Here is a 21367-nt window from a genome sequence, read left to right as displayed (position 1 = left end):
TGTATGCAGAATTGTTAGAAACTAGCGTTCGAAGAGTTTATTTTAGCAAAGCACTTAAACACATATGCTTAAGGGTTTTACTTAACCTTTATGTGTCTTTCCACAGAATTCTTGTCGTCTAAGTGCTTTGCTAAAAAGGGTGCAGTTATTCATATGTCCACGTGAAGTGTGAGGTTCAAGTCTTCCCCAAAGCACAACAATAAAGCTGAAAAAATATTTGCAGTCACTATGACAAAGAGTCGACAGGAGGAAAAACACCAGCACACTCTAAAACGCAGCTTTGATAAACTGAGATTTCCAATGGAATATATGCTTTGCAGCAATGATATCAGCAACTGTGAGGTAGCGGTGTATTTCATAAAGAAGCCATGAAACAATTGGAGGATTTTCCAGTAGGTAGTTAAAAAATTGCGTCTCCTGTAGAAGAGGGCTTCTCCATCTCCTTAAATAACTTGAGTTTAATGCAGCAAATCCCTCAAAATCAGGGATTTCTGGTTCACACAAATGCAGATATCAGTATGATATAGAATCTTAAGCAAAGTCAGCAGATGAGAAAATTATAGGATGTGGGGTTTTTCCAGCGGTGTTCACTGTAAATTAGAGCAATTAAATTACAGCAGTCTTGTAGCTGTAATTAAATATGGAGACAGGCCCAGAGATGCAGAAAGCACTGAACTGCCTGAGCTGCTCAGTCTGCAGAGTGGCAGCAATGGTAAAAGGGGCTCAGAAATGGGTCTTGATCCCACAGCAGCTGACGGGGGGGCAGCCAGGCCTCCTGCACTGTGTAACACAACATCTGGTAGGTGGTCAAGAGGGTGTGCTACATTTGGTCTCTGCCTGTGTTTTTGCCTCTCCTGGGGTCCTGCCCGGTGCAGTTGTGTGGGGATACCCATCTGGGGCATGCCCAGGGCTGGGAGCTCCTGCAGTGATTATCCCCAGGTAGGTAAAACAGGATTTAAGGCCATATGACTGCAGCATCCCTGAGAAGCTGCTTTGTGAAACCGCTGCGTTTCATCCATTGTTCTTTCATTTTACGTTGCTAGTCAAGTCGAGACTTGAACCACAACTGAAGGTAAATGGGATGGGGACAGGAGACGTGGACTGGCGGAGGAGGCTGCCCACCAGAAAGCTCACACTCCCTTCAGCAAGACAGCAGAGGATGAAGAAAGCATAGAGCGTAGCAGCAGGTACAGATAATAGCAGTAAATGTCACATTTAATTACGTTATGGGGAGGGGAGGAAATTAATTCTTACTATGAGGATATAAGCTAAATATAAACTGAAGTAAAAGGAAAGAAAGCACTGGAGGAAAAGAGCAAGGAGGACAGACCAGAGAGAAGAGGGCAAAGGAGGCAATTCAGGAATTAAGTTGATGTCAAAGCAGTATGTGAGGAGGCTCAGATGGCTGGAAGTCACCACCAGGACTAGGAGGTCCTTAGTATCACCAACGGGCTGAGGAGCCACAGCCAGCTCAGTTCTCGAGTTTTTCTCTCACATAGTGAGATGCTCGGGGTGAAGCCCCACCACATCTGCTCGCTGCAGCACAACAATAAGGGCAGGGATGTGCTGTGGGTACATAAGGGAGTTGGAGGAAGGGGTACATGTAGCAGCCAGCCCTGGGATTTTTTTTTTTGTCTTCAGACTCTGGAAAAGGATTGCCACTGGAGAGAGGAGATAAGACCTTCAGTCTCCTCATGGTTCACATGTTAGTCTGATGCTGGAATATCCCTCTGCAGATTTCATCTAAGTGTGGGAATTTGGTATGGAAAAAATGCCTGGGTATCCCAAGGTGTATCTGTAGCTGGGTAATGCGTAATATCTGATCCAAACTGCAAACTGCTGGCAAAAATTCTTTTTTTTTTTTTTTGGTTAGCTGATGGTTTTGATAATATTATATTTTATAATCACTGAAGCAGCTGAGTTTTGTTGTGTTGCTGCAGTTTGGTGTAATTACTCTCCATCGCTATAATTTTTCTTTTAGTTAAATGCATTGGAGGTTATAAACTCTTAACTATCAGCAGTAAATATTCATGGGGAGTGAGAATAGTGCTAACTACCATAAAAGCTTTTTTCCCAATACTTTTGGCTAATGTTTTATATTAACACGGGTTGCTTTTCTTCCGATGTTATAGCATAAGTGGAACAAACCATAATACAGATGTTACTTTAAACAACAGCCAGTCATAGACCCAGGTGCCCTATAGTCTGCTGCACTGAGAATTCCGGGCTCCTCGCAAAGGGCAAGAAGGAGAGGATCCCCAATGCGAATGTGTTATAAAACAATATTGTGTTTCCCTTAAGAATTGCAGTGATAAAAACGTAGACTGTTCTGCAGCACTAACAACTTTAATAAAATAACATAAAGCACAGCTGTCAGGTCTGCCAGCATCTCACACTGGGAGACATGAGTGAGAAAATGAACACTTTTCACAAGCAGAAATATTCAAAGAGCTCCACTGTTTACAAGTAATCGAGACTGACAGCCATAGATTATTGGTGGAAGAGCATTTTCTGCTTGAGGTGAAAGAAGAGGATAATTTATCAGGAAGCCCAAGAAGTCAGACATCAGTAATGATCTGCTTGACGAAGGGCATATCTTAGAAATAGTGCATTTATTTGTACTGCAAGGCAAGAAGATGTACTAAGTTATAAACAAGAGTCTTAGTGCTTGAAGAATGTTGAGCAGATACGGTGTGTAATTTGCTGGGCAACCGCGATTAAAGAATTGACTAATGTGTGTCTCGGTGCTTGTTCAGAATATTAAAAGAAAAAGTTAGCATAATAGAGATTGTCTAAAAGAAATGCTCATTTTTCTCAACTTATCCTCTCATTTTGGAGTTATCTGAGCTACGTTAGTCTGGTTGCTTACCTTTTTGTTAATGCTTGTGCTTCTGAGACACTCCTGTAATATAACAACGGGTTTGGCTTCAGAGAATGTGGGGCTTTCTGAGTTTTGCAGTAGAACATCTTGTCTGTCTGGTGTGGTGCTTCTGCATCACCACTCTCCTATGAGAAAACAGGCCAAGTGCCAGCAGTTTTAAAATGGTAACTAGCTTGGAGCTCTACAGAAAAGGTTTTCTAGATTGCCACCTGCCCTGTTTGGGCCTTGGCATGCCCTGTGGCCTGCAGCAACGCAAGGCTGCGTGTAGGCAGATCCTCCTCCCAGCCCCGTGCTGTGTCCTGCTGGAGGAATTGCTGTCCAGGTACCAAGAAATGCTGCTTCCTTCCTGGGGTGCAGCCTGGAAGGGAAGGATTTGGTTAGAGTTAGAATATTAAGCTCATGTCAGTATAAAACATCTTGGAGATCCATCCCTTGTAGTTTGGTATTCATTGTTTGTGTTCCTGCTCAGCTCACCTAAAGCTTAGAAATTTTTCTTTTTTTTTTTTTTTAATTGTTATAGCTTTCAAATACTTCTTTCTTTCACTTAATGTAGGGATTGTAAATTTTAGTCTGTATTTGGCCAACTTGGGCCAACATTACCATAACATTGCTGAGAACAGGCTGTGCTTCCCTGAACTTCTGTTCCACGTCTGAGGGGACCTGGACTTCAGGGGACAAAAGAAGTCTCCTGCTACCCACCAAAGAGCGCTTGTCAGGAGAGCTCAGTGTGCCTGCAGAGCTCTACAAAAGCCCCCAGCAGTGGCTCCATTACCCTGTGGATGTCCTTGGAAGACCCTTAGCAAAATCTGTCCCCTTTATCTCAGTGCTTTGCACAAAAGTGACTCTTGTAACCTCGTCATGTGCTATTTTCATCTCACTTGAAATAGCAGCTACTTATCACAACCGGACACGTACACATTTGCTTGGGAAGGGATTCTGAAGGTGAGCAGTTTTTTTCTAGAAGCGTTCGTTTCATAAAGGGCAACGGTTGTTGTTCAGGGGCCTTTGGGTAATATGGAACCCTTGTCCCAGGAACCGTAGAGAAGGTAGCTGAAGTGTTTTTGAGAGGATATGGATCAGTCAATCTCCATCTCTATTCAGATTGTCTGGGGAACTCTGGGCAAAACCTCTCTTGCAGAAAATCATGTCAGGCAGATGATGTGGGGCTCTGCATAAGATTGTTTTTTTTCTTTTCAGAGCTTGCAGAAGTAGAATGGTTCTACAAAAAGTACCACAGACTTCAAGCTAGTCTGTGGATATATTTGAGTAAGGATGTCAGCTCAAGTTCACCAGCATTTTCTCTCTGACTGGGGAAAAAACACAGGGAAATCACTAGTTTTTACAGATGGATAGCTGGCAAATAGAGGTATTTTTTTCCCTTTACTTTGAGCAGAACCTTGGAGTGTTCTCCAGGTACAAGAGTGTTGCTTCCCCTGTATAATCCAAACTTTCAGTAGCATGTCAGATGTTTTAAGGATGCACAGCTGGGACTTGGATGTGCATGCAAATGTGAACACACTCCAAGGCACTGAAGTCCCTTAGAAACAACTATCGACTGTTATGTTTGTTTCCCACCTGAATTCTAAATCAATACTATTTAATACTGAAATATGTATGATGATCTTTCCTGAAAACAGATTTACAACTCCGCCAAAATACTATGGAGACTGTCTTAGCCTCTTTTGGAAAGAAAAAAAAAAAAAAAAAAAAATTTAAATAAAGTAGCTTTTGCTTACAGAGGCCCTCATACAGACATCTGAACCTGATTGAAAATTACCGTACATAGGAACACATGAAATAACGCGGTGAGACTAAACCTAGCCATGATCACAATATCTTGTCCCCACTGGAGATCACTAGCAGATGCTAAGAGAAGATTTGAAGAACTGGGCAGGTGCACGGATGTGCCTCTGTTGTGCTTTCCAGCCTCCATTACTTTGCAGCATGTGGAATCCCTGAGCTACAGGTGGTATCAGCAGCCCTTAATTTATTTGTCTTCCATTTATTGGCACTGTTCATCTTGAACGTGCATAATGTTTAGCATCCAGAACATCATCTAGCAAGGTTATCCATAACTTAACCATTGTGCTTCGAAGTGGCTAGCTGCACAGTTTGGCTTGTACTGGACCTGCAGGATGGTGGTTGTGGAGAAGGGTGAGAAGTCACTAGGCACAGTTTTCCAAATCTCTACAGTGGTGGTTAAATAACATCAGAAACTGCGTGGTGTTGAGGTGATAATTGCATATTGCACTTCAGAAATTACTGACAGGGTAAGAGGTTTGAATGCAGAACAGTCCTGGGATCCTGTGTGGGTAGGCATGGAAATTTTATACTGAAGTAATATTCATCTAGAAGTCACTTGAACAATGAATGCATTGGCCACGAAATTTTATACTGAAGTAATATTCATCTAGAAGTCACTTGAACAATGAATGCATTGGCCACGGCGGTGATTTAACACTGCAGTTTGGTGTTGATCATACCTAGTGTGTCCACAAAACATTCCAGGCTGGGGCTTGCTGTGTGGTACTGCAGGCTGTGCACCAGGAGCCAGGGCTGCTGAAGGAGGTTGGATTTCCAGGCAAGTTTCAGAGTTCGTTGCTGTTCCCCATATATCTGTATTAACCTTAAGTCAAAGATTGATTATTTTTAAAGGTTAGCAGTTATGTAGCAGAAGAAACCCTCTCTTTTACCAGCTTTGGGAAGTCACCATGGTCTGTGACTTCACACAGTTTTAATTTAAACAACAGCCATTTCAGGATACGCCTCCTTATTACTGTTCATTTCAGTGACTTTGAACGGGGAAAATAAAAATAAAAACTCCAGGTCAAATCCCCACTTTACTAGTCTCCTCCTGGAGTCAGCTCTCACCTGGGTTGTGCATTACCAGGATAGGAAGGGAGAACAGCAGCCAAATCTCGTCACTAAAAGCACCTCTTGCAGGTTAAACAAGGAGACCTTGAGGAACAGGGGCCACCCTCCCTTGCCTTCTAGCTGTTGCTTGCTGTATCTCCTGCTGATGCTAGGTCGAATGAGCAAGACATTGCTTTTTTAGAAAACCAGCTCACACCTCAGACAGACAATTGATTTACCACTACTTGGCTTGTCCTGGTGCATCCTCTTGTGAAGTGTAAGTGCTTGCAGTCCATGGAAAGTACAGGATGATTTATGCTGTTCCTTATAACTCCCTCTCATTGCCAGCTCAGCTGTGGCACCTGTACAGTGTATAGGGGTGTACAGCGGGTGAGAGCAGGCACATGGACACAAAGGATGCGTGTTGACAGTGTATACACTGTACTGGTTCCTGGCTTTTAAATCTTCCTCTGTAATTCTGTGGCGTTATTACAAGATGGATTTATAACACACCTAGAGCTAACGTAACAATGAAGATTAGTCTTCTACTAGTCGAACAGTAATACACTTTAATTTGCCTACAGCTACTGTATTATATTGGCATGAAAGGAAATAGCTTTCTAATGCAGCTTCGTCTGCTGAGAAGGAAGAAATCCATGCTGCAGAATGTAAAACTACATAGGACTGTAGCTGGCAGCAAAATTCAGAGTAGGAAAAAAACCCAGCACAAATAAAAGTATTTGTGAGTTGGATGTATGCTAACAATCCTAGTTTATTGCTAAACATGCCATATACAGTAATGCAGTTTGCTTGCAGGTTCAATATTGCTTCATCTTTGTTTTTTTCACTGCTTCATCTTCTGTACTAAAACTTGTCCAGGAATAAAAGGTGTAAATTCATTAGTTTCCCACTTTGTGACATTAACAAAAAGTCAATATTATAACTTTCCTCAGAAGCACTGATGCTGTTAACACAATCTGTGCTTCGCTCTGTACCTAGAAACACACTGGAAATCTCAATATTTTAATACGTTAATGCAAATGTTTCTGGTGTCTGCTGTAAATGTAGTCTTCCCTTGAGGAGTGTCAGGCACTCTTTGAGTGGACATGTGTACAAATGGTCACTCAAGTGCCGGCATGTTATATTTACCATAAAATAGAACTCTCCTCTTCTGGAGAGCAGCAAAACCATCAGCATCTCCCTTCTGGAAAGGCAAAGGATGTATCTGAAATCATCACTTAATACCTACTGCATGTGGGATAGAACTCACTTTAATGGGCATGTTATTCAAGCTAAATACAAAAATGAAATGTTTCACATACTTTGGATCTTTTTCCTCAGTTAATCGTCAATGAAATATAGTTATGTTTAAAATAACAGGTTTTGTTTCTAGACCAAAGATGTGTCTCACTTTCAACAAGGGCAAGGAAGGACTAATAACTTGCATGCGGGGAGGGAATGTATCTCTTCTGAAAACTACTGTTATAAACTGCCAGCGGGAAACAGCTGCAACGGGGCCTTGTTATCACAATAGGGCTTTGATGGGAAGGGTGGCCCCATGGGCAGGGAAAAAGTCAGAGAGAAAATTTTACATGACTTACTGACAAGGCGTTGAGGCAGCTTCTGCCTAGCTCACTCCACTGAGGTAAAGGGCACTTCCAAATACCTGAACTGTGTGTGTTACCCTGTTACTTTACCTACCAGCTTTGCATCAGGCTCACAAGGTATCTGTCCGTCAGCTCACAAAGGTGAACTCTGTCACTGGCTACCGTTCACCCTGGCACCTTGCATTATCATCAAAAATCCATCGGAGCCAGTTAACTACTGTCACCACTCTAAACTAGTAACCTTCACCCTTCATCTCTTCATCACCAGGTCCCCCCATCCTGCAAACACGTGAAGTAGTTAGACTGGTTGTGTACAGGCATGCCCTGAATTTTACAATAAAACTGGAAGAAAAAATAACAGTGGGGTTTTTTTCTTCTTTCTTCCTCAAAAAAGTTGCAACGACATGACAAAGAGGATTCCCCTGACAAGTGGAGGACAGAAGAAGAAATGGCAGCTGAAGCAGCAGTTCTGAAGAAGTATTTTCAGGAAAATTAGAGGTAATGATTTATATGTTGACTTACTCCTGCAACACCAAAAACTCTGTTCAAGTCTCCGTAGGCTTCTTGAGGACGGGGGGGGAATATGTAGAATAGAACAAAAGAAGTGAAAGCTCTTAGGTTTGTGTTGTTTCCAAAAGGACACAGTGTTCCTACAGTGACTGAAATAACATACTGCTCCTTGAACAAATCAGCACCATCCTAGAGCATTTTGTTTCCAGAGAGCAAAAAAATAACATATCTGGAAATCAGCAGTTACTTAAGAGGAATGTCAAAACTAACTTATCTTCCCTCTTTTTTTAGAACAGAAAATAGCCTTGGTATCTCTATGAAAAGCTGAAAACTGGTGTGTCTGTGTACATATGCACCTATACATATAAAATCCCAGCCGAATTCAGACTATAGAGTGGATAATCAAATGCTAACTTCATCTGTCAAATCTTAGGATCAGTTCAACTTTCAAAATTAAGCCTGCTGGAAAACTGCCTGTTCTGCTAAATTTTCCACTGGCCCTAAGAGAAGGAAAGGAAAAAAAAAAAAAAAAAAGATTTGCAGGGAGGAATAGAAAAGAGAAAACACTTGGCAAGCACTAACATTGGTGCTCTAGAAATTGAGAGATTTTCATTTTGTACCTGGAGTCCCAGAAGCCAGATTCTTCCAGTAGAAATAAACTGGCCCCCGGAGATCAATATGAGTTACGCTGGGATGTACACTGCAGCAATGATGCCAAAAGCTCCCTCTCCCCTGTTCCCCATATGTTGTTTGCCATCATCCAGAACTCTCATTTCTCTGTCATTTCTGCCTGTTTCATATTTTTTCCTCTGGAAGAACCGAAATCCCATAAATATCCCTCCTCTCTGCCTGCGACTCGCTGCTTACAGCCCGGCTTGAGAAATCTTGAGCTAAACTATACAGTGTGCACATGGCAGCTCTTGTCTCCCATGTCATTCTGTCCTCTCCGTTTGGGCTGGCTCATCTGACTCTTTCCATTTTTTCTCGCATGATGACCATACTCTTGTCTTCTCCAGTCTAATTAACTGTGCCAACACTTCTGCAGACTGACACAGAGAAAGCCACGTAACACACATAATTCCCATCTATGAAGGAAACTTGTCCTCAGCACCTGGGACCTAGGGACCTCCAGGGTTTGGAGTAACAGGGTTTGGATTACACAGTCAAGTTTCCAGCATGGCTGCTGGATTTTTATTTAGACACTTTTCTACCTCCTCAGAAATACGTTTCTCAAAAATGAATCACTCAGCCAGAAAGAGCATATGCCTAGGTAGTACATATGTAAGCACACTACTAACAGAGGCATTACGTAGGACTTCATCTATGGCACAGCAGTAAATGAACAGTACTTAAGATAAAACGGTACATCCCTATTCCAATGTGAATTTGTTCCCTGTTCTATATTTGGGAGGTTTGGGGCAGGGAGGGGAGTTGGTCTGGTTAGAAATTAATTTGAAATGCTTTTCTGCAGAGATTCTCAAAGGGGTTGAAATTAAATCCCCACATATCCCTAAAATGTTCTTAGGCTCTTCTGATGCTAAACACAAAGCTGGTATAAATTCATTCCTGCAAGCAAATTCATGTGGCTGGACATTTATTTCCATTTATGATAAAAATAAATCAGCGTGTGTCTGCATGGATGACCTCTTGATAAGTTCCCCACAATATTAAGGTCATTACCTTTCCTAGAACAGACTGGTAAATTAAATCTTACTGGCATCATTATCATGAGAGTATTTTGCCTAGTACAGGCAGTCCTTCCAACCCTTGATTCCCAACACAAGGCATCATTGTCAGCCCTGACATCGTTTTGCTTCTGAGGTTTAAGGCTCTGAACCTGAGATAAAGGTATATCTGGCACCTTCTGGATTTCTCAACTTTTATCTACTCTCTTAACCTTGCTTCTAAAGTGATGAAGATTGAAAACTTTTGGCAAATTAACAAGGTTATATGCATCCCTCTTTGAAGCTATTTTTGGTTTTCACCTACAAAAGATTTATTTTGCCATTTATAAGTTTACCTGGATGCTATTTCACTTGAGCTTTTTCATGCGGCACAAGGAAAGTCAGAAAGAGCTGAATGTGGGTGTTCTGGAGCCAATAAATAGCAATTTTTAAGGCTTCGTGCATTATTTTTCTACTTAAGTGTTTTGTTCAAAGAAGCCCAGCTCAGCTAGATTAGCCTTCATAGACTGTTTCAGAGCTTTCCCAGCTACCCTTACATTTATCACAAATCCTTCAACAACTGTCACAACTCCTCTATGACTTGACTAAGTACAGCGCTGCCTTTTGCCTGTATTTATAGATTATCTGATCACGAAGGACTTGCAGGTGACTTTTTCCTAAGAAATACTTGAACAAAGCAAGAAGCTCTTGATTCTCTCCCTACTACATTTGCTGGTGCTGATCCCTCTTGGCTGGTTGGGTGGCCACAGCTGAGTGCTTCTACCCCAGTCCCCAGATGATCAGAAATATCCAGCCACTTGCTTAAAGATATGAACCCCATTTAGCCACGCTAAGTTTACACCCTTGAGAAAATCCTTGCCTTAAAATAATTTATTCCTGTGTGCAGTTGCCTAGAGCAGATGAAAGTGAAAACAGTGAGTGAATTTGTGTTTTGCATACATTTCTGGTCTTTCACTGCATGTCCCCGTGCCACTGTACCCCATCTCATTAGAAGGACTTTCCACTCCTTGAACACCTCCAGCACATGCGGGCTTTGCAGAGCTGCTCACGGTGCTGTGTCTGCAGAGCCAAAGTTCAGCAGAACTTCATGTGGCTCTGGATAGGGACAAGAAAATAAAAAAAATTATTCTGTCAGTAGGACATTTGATATAGAATTGCCCCAGTTAGTCATACTGTTGCTTAGCAGCACCAAGATTTGACCTCTTCAGGAGCGGTTCCTCGTTCAGCGTTGGCTGTCGTATGGTCAGTTGTATTTGATAACTGGTTGCTCTTCGAGGTGGATCCATGGGGAAAGGGTCCTTACTCAAAGAGTAAGCTTAGGTGCAGCATCTTAATTTCCAAGTCTATTTTCAGATGCACCTTTTACATTTTCTAACTATCTATAGCTGTGTGTTTTGATAGTCTGTTTTGTGCATTTTAAATTACACATGCCAGCAAAAAGGCTAAAGATTGAAAGAGATACTAACCTTCAGATAGTTTATGAAAAACGTTTCTCTTCAAAGGCAGTTTCACTCTGTGTTGTTGTTCTGAAGAAAGAACCAGGCTGTGCAAGTTTCAGTAGAAGTTTTCCTATTTTATGCATAAATGAAATAAGACTTGTATGCCATTAGAGAAGTAGTCAGTCTTAAGTACGATGTCAAAATGTCCCCTTGCATAAAGGAGTTGACAGTGATACTTTGTTGCCTAGTGCTTTTTGAGTTACAAATATTCAATAGCTTTTAATTGCTTAACTACCTGAATATTTTGTGTGATTCAAAATGCAAAATTCAATTTAATCTCTCTCCAAATAATGTGGGCTTCACAATTGTGCAGGATTTCTGATGTCAGTTCTCTCCTTCCCCAGTCTGGCAATGTTTCTGGAGAATATAGTCTTTTCAACTTTGTCAGAGAATATGAATTTTATTCATTTTTTTTTTTTCGCCCCACTGCGGAAGAGAGACGATCTCATTCTTCGAGAGCACTCATCCTGCCTCGCAGCTGCCTCTTCTGCACCAAGATCTCAGCATGTGTGAAAAGATGCTGTTCTATTGACTTCAGCGGGGAAATTACCACTGTTAGCAGCAGCTGACCAGAGGGAATTTAAACTGGCAATTTGGCTTGCATCTATCTGGTTTTGCTCCAGCACCTCTGACAATCCATGCTGCATGCATGAGAGTGAGCACCAGAGTGATTCCATCACTTTCCATAAATTTAGGCAAATATGACAACATGGCTCACAACACCCTTTCTTTGCTTGTTTTACTGTAAGAAAAGCCCTCCTGTTATTTCTGGTACTTTAAACTGAATAAAAACACAAAATTATGACTATGCCTTGGACTGAATCCACAGACTGGATCTGGGACACACGCTGTGCAGTGCGGACACAGTCTGCCCCAGAAGATGCTGCACCTGCAGTGTGGACCACAGAGCAGGTTGTCCCCTGGGTGACAGTGACAACGCAGACGTGGTCAGAGGTATTTTCTGCAGTAGATTCTCCTCCACTGTAGTCAGCCTGTTGGCAAGCAGAATCACCACGCAGTCATAGGAAATACAACGTGCTGTGGGCTCTCGTATGAGGAAGGGCGGCAGGGGAAAGGGGTACAGCAAGCAGGGACCCCTCAGTTTCAGAGCCTCACTTTATAAGCAGGACAATTTTTCAAGTGCTTACACTGGAGTTAAACTCAAGGTGGTGCCTCGTCCTGGGGATTTCCCAGAGAGCATTGTTGAGAGCTGTTCATGGCTGCACTTAGGAGCTGTTTGTATATAATCCCTAGGTAAATACTCATCCTAGTAATCAGCTATAGATTTCTCTGCACTCCAGACTTAAGTGCTATTAATTACATCCCCCACTCAGAAACCTCCAAGTACCATTAATTAGAAAGCAGGAGCTGATGGTTTGCTTGCCTGTGTGAAACTATTATGACCTGAGAGTGAAATATAAGCTTCAAAAGAAACATGTTTTATGAAGGTCACCTTGGAAAACGTCATAACAATCTGTCAGGAGAAGAGAATGCAGCACCGCGAGTGTGCGTTTCAGTGTGACATTATGCTTTAAGTAGTTGGAAATAGCAAAGAGAAGATGGATCAGATCATAGGGTCTGTGCTTTTTCACACAAAATTCTCTTTTTTTTTTCTGCAGTAAGTACATATAAAGTAATCTTTTTGTCATTTCAATGGAATGCAAGGGAAGTTAATATCAACAGAAATCCAACAGACAAACATAATCTGGCCCTTGCTGGTATTTTTGAAGTGTAAAACATCCAGACCCACCACCTCTGCAGCAGGGAGAACATTTATGCAGAGGAATTAAATGATCAAGGGAAGATGTAAACAGCCAGAAGAAGTGCAGCGACTGTGTACAGCAGTAATACCCACCCTAGAAGGCTCAGGGCAAAAGGCTTCCCAAAATAAATGTGGTGTGCTAATGCACAGAAACCTCAGCGTCGAGGTTGATTATTTTTCTGATTGAAGCATATCATTATTCTTATGAAAACAAATCTGCAATAGACTTAGTTATAAGTAAAATGTCTTCCTCCTCCAGGAAGCCAGCATGAACATGATGTTCCCCCTCACACCTATTCCAGGGCTCTATTTTGAGGCTGTAAGTAGTACTGTGCTGAAACATATGTACTTCATTCTCTGGACTTCCACTTCCCTATGGGTGGCCATTTAATTCGGCTGTAAAGAGTACATGAATTCCATACAGCATTGCTCAGATACTGTAATTATCGCTGCAGTAGAAACGTCATGGCCAGAGACACAGACAAGATTGTACCACATAAAGGCAAAGCAGCAAATGTGTTAGTGTTCGCAAAGAAAGCTGACAGAGAGCCAGATGTTCTCTTAACTTGCACATCCAGCAGCCTGAATGCGTACCTGGGATGTCTGTCAAATACCAAATATTTTCAGACTGATCCATTCTTGATTCATCATTAAACTTTATGCATGTCACATTGTATGAGAGGAAAATGGGGAAAGCCGAGCGTATCTGATGGACATTGTGTCCCGGGACCTGGGATAAAAAAGGCACAGGACAATGCTGAGCTTCAAATAAGGATATCAACTGTGGTCAAGTACTTTTATACCCAGACCTGTGCTAAAATGGTGCTAATCTCTTGCCCCCAAAGCTGCACAAGGATGCACTTACTAAGCAGCCAGACCCTCCTTCAAGCAGATTCACAAAAGCATGCCAAGTAATTTCCAGGCTGCCATCAAACTGTCAGTCAAGAGGGGCATACAATGGAAACTGTTGCTCAGAATGCCATCAAAAGGGGAAACATATGTGTCAGTGAGAAAAGACAATCAAACGGAGAAGTGGGCGGTTGGGGAGTTGCAGCCACAACAGCAGCAAGGATCCAAGCCTCATGCACAGCCCCGGGAAACAAGTTTGGGGGCCGTGCCCTCGTCTAACAGTTGGGTAACAGCTTTGTGTTTAATAAGCGGAAATAATTTTCCGATTATTGAAGCCAGCTCTAAGTATGCTCTGAAGTGAAGGTACAAAAAGTGAAGATACCAAAGTATAAAGCCCACCTCACGCTCAGTTATTAGCAAAGGTTTGTATCGTGTTTTCCTATTGCTGTAGCTGCGGCATAATAGAACTGCCCAGAGAGACACACTAACCAGCAGCTTGGATGTGACCTCAGAGCTTAAAAGCTGCCTTTGTGTGAGTTTTGGTATCTAGGCTGTGTAGGTGGAAAGGCATTAATAGCTCCTCCAGTAAGTAGTTATTTGAAAAAGGAAGGGCGTAATGGACATTGGACTGAGAATAGTTGAGGCTCCGTTGTTTGCCAGGATGTCAGTCTCTACACGAAAGGACAAGTTATGTGCAAGGGTAAACCCAAACGCCCCGTTTGTGTTAGCACCTGGGGCTGCTGCGAGCCTCCAGTTAATGCTGCAATAACAATTGCGGGTGAGTTTGTGCAGGGATTTCACACGCAGGTTTCACAGCTGCAGTCGACTGCACTTGTCAGGCTCTCAGCATTTCTATTTCTCTACCTCAAGAACACCTTCCAGGTCTGTCATGGCACCTATTACAGGTCTTTTACTAGGATGAGCCACCAAGATATGCATAAAATTGGAGCAGACATGGGAATAAATACCCCATTCATTCTCCAGTGTGTGAGGCTGGGGGCATTTTCACAGTCATGGTCCCAAATCACCGGTGTGTAATATCTTGGCATTAGGCAGAATCCCACCGCAGGGTCAGGGTGGATGAGGATATACAAGATACGATGATTTTGAAAGAGCATTTGCAGGAGCTTATATAAGAGATCATACACCCCAAAGACTCTTGCATGAGATTATTATAACAAAATTGATTTGAAGAGTAAGAAGCTGGATTTGATGACACAAGATGCCCTTTCTAATCCTTCATTCTTATGACTGGCGGTCAACAGAGCTGGGGACTGTGCTGTCTTACTCAGGGACATCAGCGAGGTGGCTTCACTTCATGTTTGTTTTTTGTAAAATGATCCTGACCTCCTTTGGAGGGGGCTTTGTGAGTTAGGAATGAAAAGCACAATATGAAAGGCAGGCATTAGTATTATTTGGAAGTGAACTTTATTGAAAAAGTAGATAATAAATCAAACAAACGCTTCTCTTTCTGGCCTCAATACATAATTTTAAAACAGTTGTGTGCAAGGATTTTCTCCCTTCTCTATTGCACAGGCTATAATAGGAGCTGAAATGTGCTGTGTGTGGATTTAACGCTGAACATTTCCCTTTGCCTGTCACTGTCAGTGTTTCCTGTTGGAACATTCTAATGAGCACCTGACTCATTAGCAATAAGCAGCCTTACATTTTGTCTTACTAACAAAGATCAAAGATACTATTATATGTAACTATCTGTTGTGTTTGATATTTCTCAGGTAACAAAGTGGTTGAAAAACATCCCGTGATTTAAGAAACTCCCCAGAAAAACAGATCTCTTTCTGCAGTTCTCCGTGGCCCTGGAGCTGCAGCTGAACAATTTTATTGTATTCTACAAATATGGGATTCTTCCATGAAAAACTTTATTGGACCTTTGGATATCATCAAGGTTGAATATCAGCTAAGACAACTAACAGCGCTGATTCAAAATATTGCTCTAAGTAGTAACTCATATTTTTCTGAATTGTGTACTTGGGAATGAATCTTTTTAAATTGTCCCTTGGCTTAAATTGAAATAAAGTGCTAGCAAAATCAGGTAGCTATTCTGTTTAGGTACATTACAAAGTGTTTACTCCGTGTTGTGCTCTTTGATTCAGTTATTGTATGTGGGCTATTATATCATAGAAAAATTAGATTTTTTAGCAGTATGACAATTCATAAAACTCAAGGCTTTGTTACAGACTAGCCAAGATAAACTTGGAGAGCTACTCTTTTGTTGGGTAAGGTGGTATAACAAGAAATACAACACTTGCTAAGATCATTCCTTTCAATGCATTGTCACTATGCTTCTAGAGCTTAAGGTGATACAAAACACTTATGCAAATCAATGAATACACAAAGCTGCTAATGGCATAGTAATCACATTAAAGTTAAACTGGCACGAAATGTCCTGCTTAAAGCAACAAACATGAGTGGGAGCCACCCAAGTGGAACACTCCCTTGGCAAGAAATGCCCCACACAGAAAGAAACCTGCCATGGGTTAGTTGTTGATTGCTAACATGTAATAAAGGAAAAGAAGCCAAACAACAGATGGAAGAGAGAAGAAATGAGTCTGAAAGATATGCATGAAAAGAGCACCCGTCGTCTTGCTCTTGAATTGTGGAGAAGCGACAGCCGAAGGTTTATGTGTCCCCTGAACTCAGGATGGAAAACAAAATAGACAAAGTCTTTCAATGAGAGCCATGCCGAGGGGGGCACAGGGTGCAGGGTCTACCTGAAGGCTTGAGGAGGTCAGAGTCAGGTCCAAACCCGAGCCTGGCAGTGCTTTGCATGTCTGGTAGCACAGTGTGGCCACTGTCCAGAACAAATAAAAATGCTCCACAATAGTCTGTCCTGAAGGGCTGCAACCTGACCTGAGAAGTATGAAAATGCACAATGGATGAATTCTCATAACTTTTCCTAAGTCTCTCTCTGCTATATACTGCAGGGGAGTTCAGTTCTTTGGTTTGAAGCCTTTGTGCTGGTCAAATAGAAATACTAGAGCAAAATCACTGATGTTTGATTCCAGATTTTACTGTGATCCTGTTAAAATATTGCTCCTGAAAAGCCACTTGCAGTCAAAGATTTACCATGACCCAGTGTGGCCACCAGTATCTTCCATTAGCCCTTCTGAAAACTCTAGAGATTGTTACACTATTTCTTGTTCCATGCAGCATAAATGGAAAGCGCATTTTGATGGTGTCTGTACTTTTTAGACCCTGAACAAGGGCTGAATAAACAGGAAATGAAGGTCAGGGGGCAAGAAGTGACAGTGAAGAAAAGGCGAGCAGCCAGGATGGTCAAAGATGCTGGCAAATGGGCCAACACAAACAGTTGTCCTTTTGCATTTCAATACTAAAACCAGCTGTGATTTCACACAGAAGGAAGACAATGGTTGTGCTGCTGAAAGGAAAACCTGAGCATCAGTTACATTTGCAAGGTATTTCCGAACCTGGTGCTCAATGGCTTCCTATTAAGTATGGAATATTCTGTATTAATTCTGTAGCCTGTGATGAGCGGGTGCTGTGCCAACCATTTTGCACAGGGGCTGTGGAGCAGATGAGTGCTGAGCTGTATGGAAGATTTCATTTCTGTAAATGAGGAGGCCGTTATCACAGCACTAAAGGTCCTGGTTTTTTTTTTTTTTTTTAAAAAGCCTCCTGTGACATTATGCACAAAACAACCTATTTATGCAGCATGAAAATATTTATGTGCTTCGCTCCAGCTTTAAAAGAGAATTTGCAATAGATGAGGGACATGAGAAAGGATTGGAGTGAGAGATAAGGAGAGATTAGAAAAGGCAGATCATGAAGTACATGACATCCTGCAGCAGTATGTGGAGTAACACACACACACACACACACCCCGCTATTTTTTTAAGACCTGAGCCTTCAGGATGGTGTCTGGATCATCAAACGCTTCCTATAGACTTAATTTTCCACAGGCAGGGCGCTGCACACAAAGGTGCAGTTGCTGGAAGTGTGAGGATACGCTGTACTTGAAGGCATTGATGGTTTTTGTCTTTTCCAGCCTCAATCCCCTGAGGTCACGCCCAGAGCTTGCCTTTGGGCTGCGGGATGTTGCAGAGTGCTGAGCTCCTCCACTGAAAGCAGAAAACATGGGAAAAAAATCATCCGTGCAGGGAATCAGATGGATGTGGTGCATGTGGAGTGGTCCCGATGGGGTGGCTTCATAACAGGACAGACCTAACTGTGCCTGCTGTTGCCCGGCTCGTACCCTCATTCCCTGTCTTTACATGCAAACAAGTTTCCCAGATTTTTTTGATTAGCAAAAGTTTGTTTTGCTGAAGGGAGCAGTTCCTCCACTAGGCTGCAGCGGCTGTGCCTTTGTGCCTCTATTTTCATTAGCAAAACAGCTGTGGTTCAGCCACAGTGCTCTTCATTGGCTTTTGTAGGACCAGGCTGGGAGCAGGATGTGGCTCCACATGCCCTCTTCCCCCTGCGTGCCTTGGAACAGAAACTGCAGAAGAGCTGCTCGGGCACGGCCGGTCCCACGGGCAGGAGAACAGCCGGGTTATTGGGAGCACACCCTGATGGGGACACCACCAGCCGGGGTATTGGGAGCACACCCTGATGGGGACACCACCAGCCCGTGCACCCAGTCTCTGCCCTGCCAGGCAGCCCAGCTGTACGGTCCCATTCGAAGGCCACCTGGCAGCCATCTGCTCACACACGTACATTTTTCAGGGCTGGGCAGAACCCATCAGGAACAGACTCTGAATGCTTTGGCACAGCAGCAGCATGGGCCCATGTTGTGCTGTGGAAGGTCCCAGGCAGCAGGCCTCTCCACATCCCTGCTGGGTTTTCCAGTATGCTCATCTGCGCTGTAATTATGATTTTTTTCGTGCAGAAAGGCATCTTAGATGGCTAATTGTCCTGCAGCAAATCTGCTTGCACTAAGGCAGATAGATATTCTACAGTGCTTTCAGTGAAGGCTGTGAGTACAGCATGAGGATATCTTTTAATTGCCTTTCAACAATTCAGCATCATTCTTGCTCCAGATGCAGATGCACCAGCGCCTGGTCCTCCACAGGACAGCCAGTGACACCCCAGGTAGCTCAAAGGGTCTTGTGTGTTGACAGAATCGATGGGCTGGGGACGTGCCACAGCAACTCCTTGAAGTCTTTGTGAAGTATTTCAGAAATTGGCTCCGTGCTGCTTCTAACCTCCCCCAGCACACACACATCCCACCTCCCAGATACCAGGCTCTCATTTGTTCCTGTGCTCAAATAACACTGTGCTTTGTTTTTAATTAATGTTGCAGAGAGGGGAAAATGACCGTTTGATCTCTGTGGGAGCCTGACTTGGCTGCAGACTTAAGAGGACATCTAAGATGAAGGCTCCTGGCTGCGAGGGGGGGAGTCAAGGTCAGCTCCTGGCTTGTGACATCACCTTGAAATATAACTGGGGACTGAGCACCCCCTGACATACAAATACCTGGATACGTGTGAGATCGGGGGGTGATCTCACACCCTAGCCGTAAAGGAATAAAAATCACAGTGCCCCAGTACCCACAGAGCTAATGAAAAACTTTCAAGCCCAAATACACCCATAGTGACAGCCATGAAAGTATCTAAATCATTTCTATTACAGCTTTCTGTGTTCCCTTAACCACTCCCCATCTCTCGCTGTCCCTGCAGTCAACAGCTGCTGAAAAGCCCTGTCCGATTCCTGCGTCTGCTTCCCAACGTACAGGCCAGCAGTGCTGTGAAGGAGAAAACTCTGCTGCTCGTGTAAGCTGTCCTGTGTGTTGGCAGGGCTGAGTTTCAGAACAGAGTGATGTATTTCAGCTCTTGTGAAATTTCTGAATAATCAGCTCATCAAAAAATAGCACGCAGAGTTCCCTTGTAGTCCTCTCCAACTTGCCACCTCTCCTGCCAATAGCTCTGTAGGGTGACCACAGCTTGGCATAGCCCATTAGCAGAGCTCTGCACAATCACTCATGAATAGATCTGGCTGGAAAATACAATTTTCCTTCTTGGAAAAAAAAAAAAAAAAAAAAAGATTTGGTGAGACAGGGGGGGATGCTTGGCATTTCAGGATGAAGATTTTCTCCACTGCTCTCTCCAGCACTGTGTTCTGCTCGTCCTTGCACCCCCACCCTTTTTCCTCCCAACCCTATTTTTTAGAAGGTGACTCCAATAAAATAAAAATTCCACTTTTTAGTGGCAAAATCACTGGATGCTGTTTGATCTGCTGGTGACCTCCTCCAGGCCGCCAGGGCTAGGAGTCTTGCTGCAGGATGGGCACCCACTGCCACCTTCTCTGGGCAAGTTGTTCTTGGACCAGCACCTTTTGCTGCTACTGCCCAGTTTCTTCTTTGGAGTTTCTTCAAGATATTCCCCTCCTCGAGCTGCTCAAAAACCTGATATTTAGCCATCTGGAAGCTGGCAACCACATCTCTGTTCACAGGGAGATGGTAGGTGCTGGAAGGGCCTCGGGGTGAACCCAACCAGTGCTACGGAGACAAGAGGCTGAGCAGCAAGAGTCACTGGTCTGCCTTCAGCTGCTCCTCTCCATCCTGGGTTGCCTCCAGGCACATCTCTCTGTGCTTTCCCCTTCCTTCTGGACATGTGTTTCTCAGCCACAGGTGATCACTGCTTTGGCTGGAAGGAGCAGACTTCCTCACTGTGTCCTCTAACGATGCTCAGAGCTGAAACACGGGGAGGAGGCTAGGCTGGTTTCATACCTTGTCCTTAAGGCAGGTGGCAAATAGCAAGTGCTGTGGAGGAAGGAGGTGCAAAAATCAATGATTAGTGCATTAGGATTAAAGCTGTGGCATGGAAGTTTTATACGGCTAGGATTATTTTTTTTTTTTTAGGCCTGTAGTAGCTGCATTGACCATGGCACTTGCTGTAACGTGGGGCTTAGTACTTGTGTCACTTTTCAAATCCCCGTATGCACACATGGGACACAACTGAATCCATCAGTGAGAGGAGGCCCCAACACGGTTTTCAAGCACTGACTGTCCCCTCCTTGGCTTTGCCCCCGAACCGGCTGCAGTTGCTGAGCACTTCTCTGTCCCTCTTTAGATGTGTCACCCTGCCTCTTTCTGCTCAGGCTTTTGTCATTTCTTTTGTCACCATAGTGACAAGAAAAGAGTGATGATGGCTGGAGTAATTTCCCATATTAGCTTGTCTTGGCCTTTCAGCCAAAATCAGTGCTTCATTTTCCCCAGGCTCTGGCTGAGCCCCAGCAGAGCAGCATTAAAAGGCAGTGGTGGAGGGACCCTGGCATGTCAGGGTGCTGCCAGCGCTCCTCCAGGACAGCCTGGGCAAGGACAAGGCCTCCAGGTCACTGCATGTCCCACCGCCACACACCAGGGATGCACAAAGAGGAAGAAAAAAAAAAAAAAAAATCCACTTTTGCAAAGGTTTCTCCCTGAGTGTATTTGCTGGGAGTCTCGTGGTCTGTAAAAACCAGGAATTTGGTCACTTCTGTCTGTTTTGGGGCATGTGCAAATCTGCAGGGTGCATAGGAAGAGCTCCCCGGAGGTAACTGCTTGCTCTGACCCATGCAGTGAGTTGGCAGAGACCCCCACACATACCCCCAGCCTGTGCCCCCCACTCTGCACTGGCCATTCCCAGGGACCCCAAACCAGGGCTGGGACCAGACCTGGGCTCACAGTGGGGCAAGGGGGCAGCTCAGCACAAATGACTCCTCTCTCCCAGGCTTTAGTAGTCGTTTAGTGCATCTTGGAGAGA

At 43.6% G+C, this 21367-nt stretch overlaps 1 protein-coding gene across 3 annotated transcripts in view; it reads left to right on the top strand.

The window, feature by feature from the left end:
- Positions 1–16033, top strand: part of FHIT (fragile histidine triad diadenosine triphosphatase) — a 620733-nt gene extending 604700 nt beyond the window's left edge. For all 3 annotated transcript variants that reach the window (XM_074914277.1, XM_074914275.1, XM_074914276.1), the window contains 2 exons: positions 7736–7839; positions 15383–16033. In XM_074914277.1, coding sequence (XP_074770378.1) covers positions 7736–7837 — 102 coding nt within the window. In that variant the 3' untranslated portion in view covers positions 7838–7839; positions 15383–16033. The remainder of the gene's footprint in view (positions 1–7735; positions 7840–15382) is intronic.
- Positions 16034–21367: the final 5334 nt, after the last annotated feature.

Source organism: Athene noctua, chromosome 10 (genome assembly GCF_965140245.1).
Source record: "Athene noctua chromosome 10, bAthNoc1.hap1.1, whole genome shotgun sequence".
NCBI lineage: Eukaryota > Metazoa > Chordata > Aves > Strigiformes > Strigidae > Athene > Athene noctua.
This window is presented reverse-complemented; position numbering and strand designations above follow the sequence as displayed.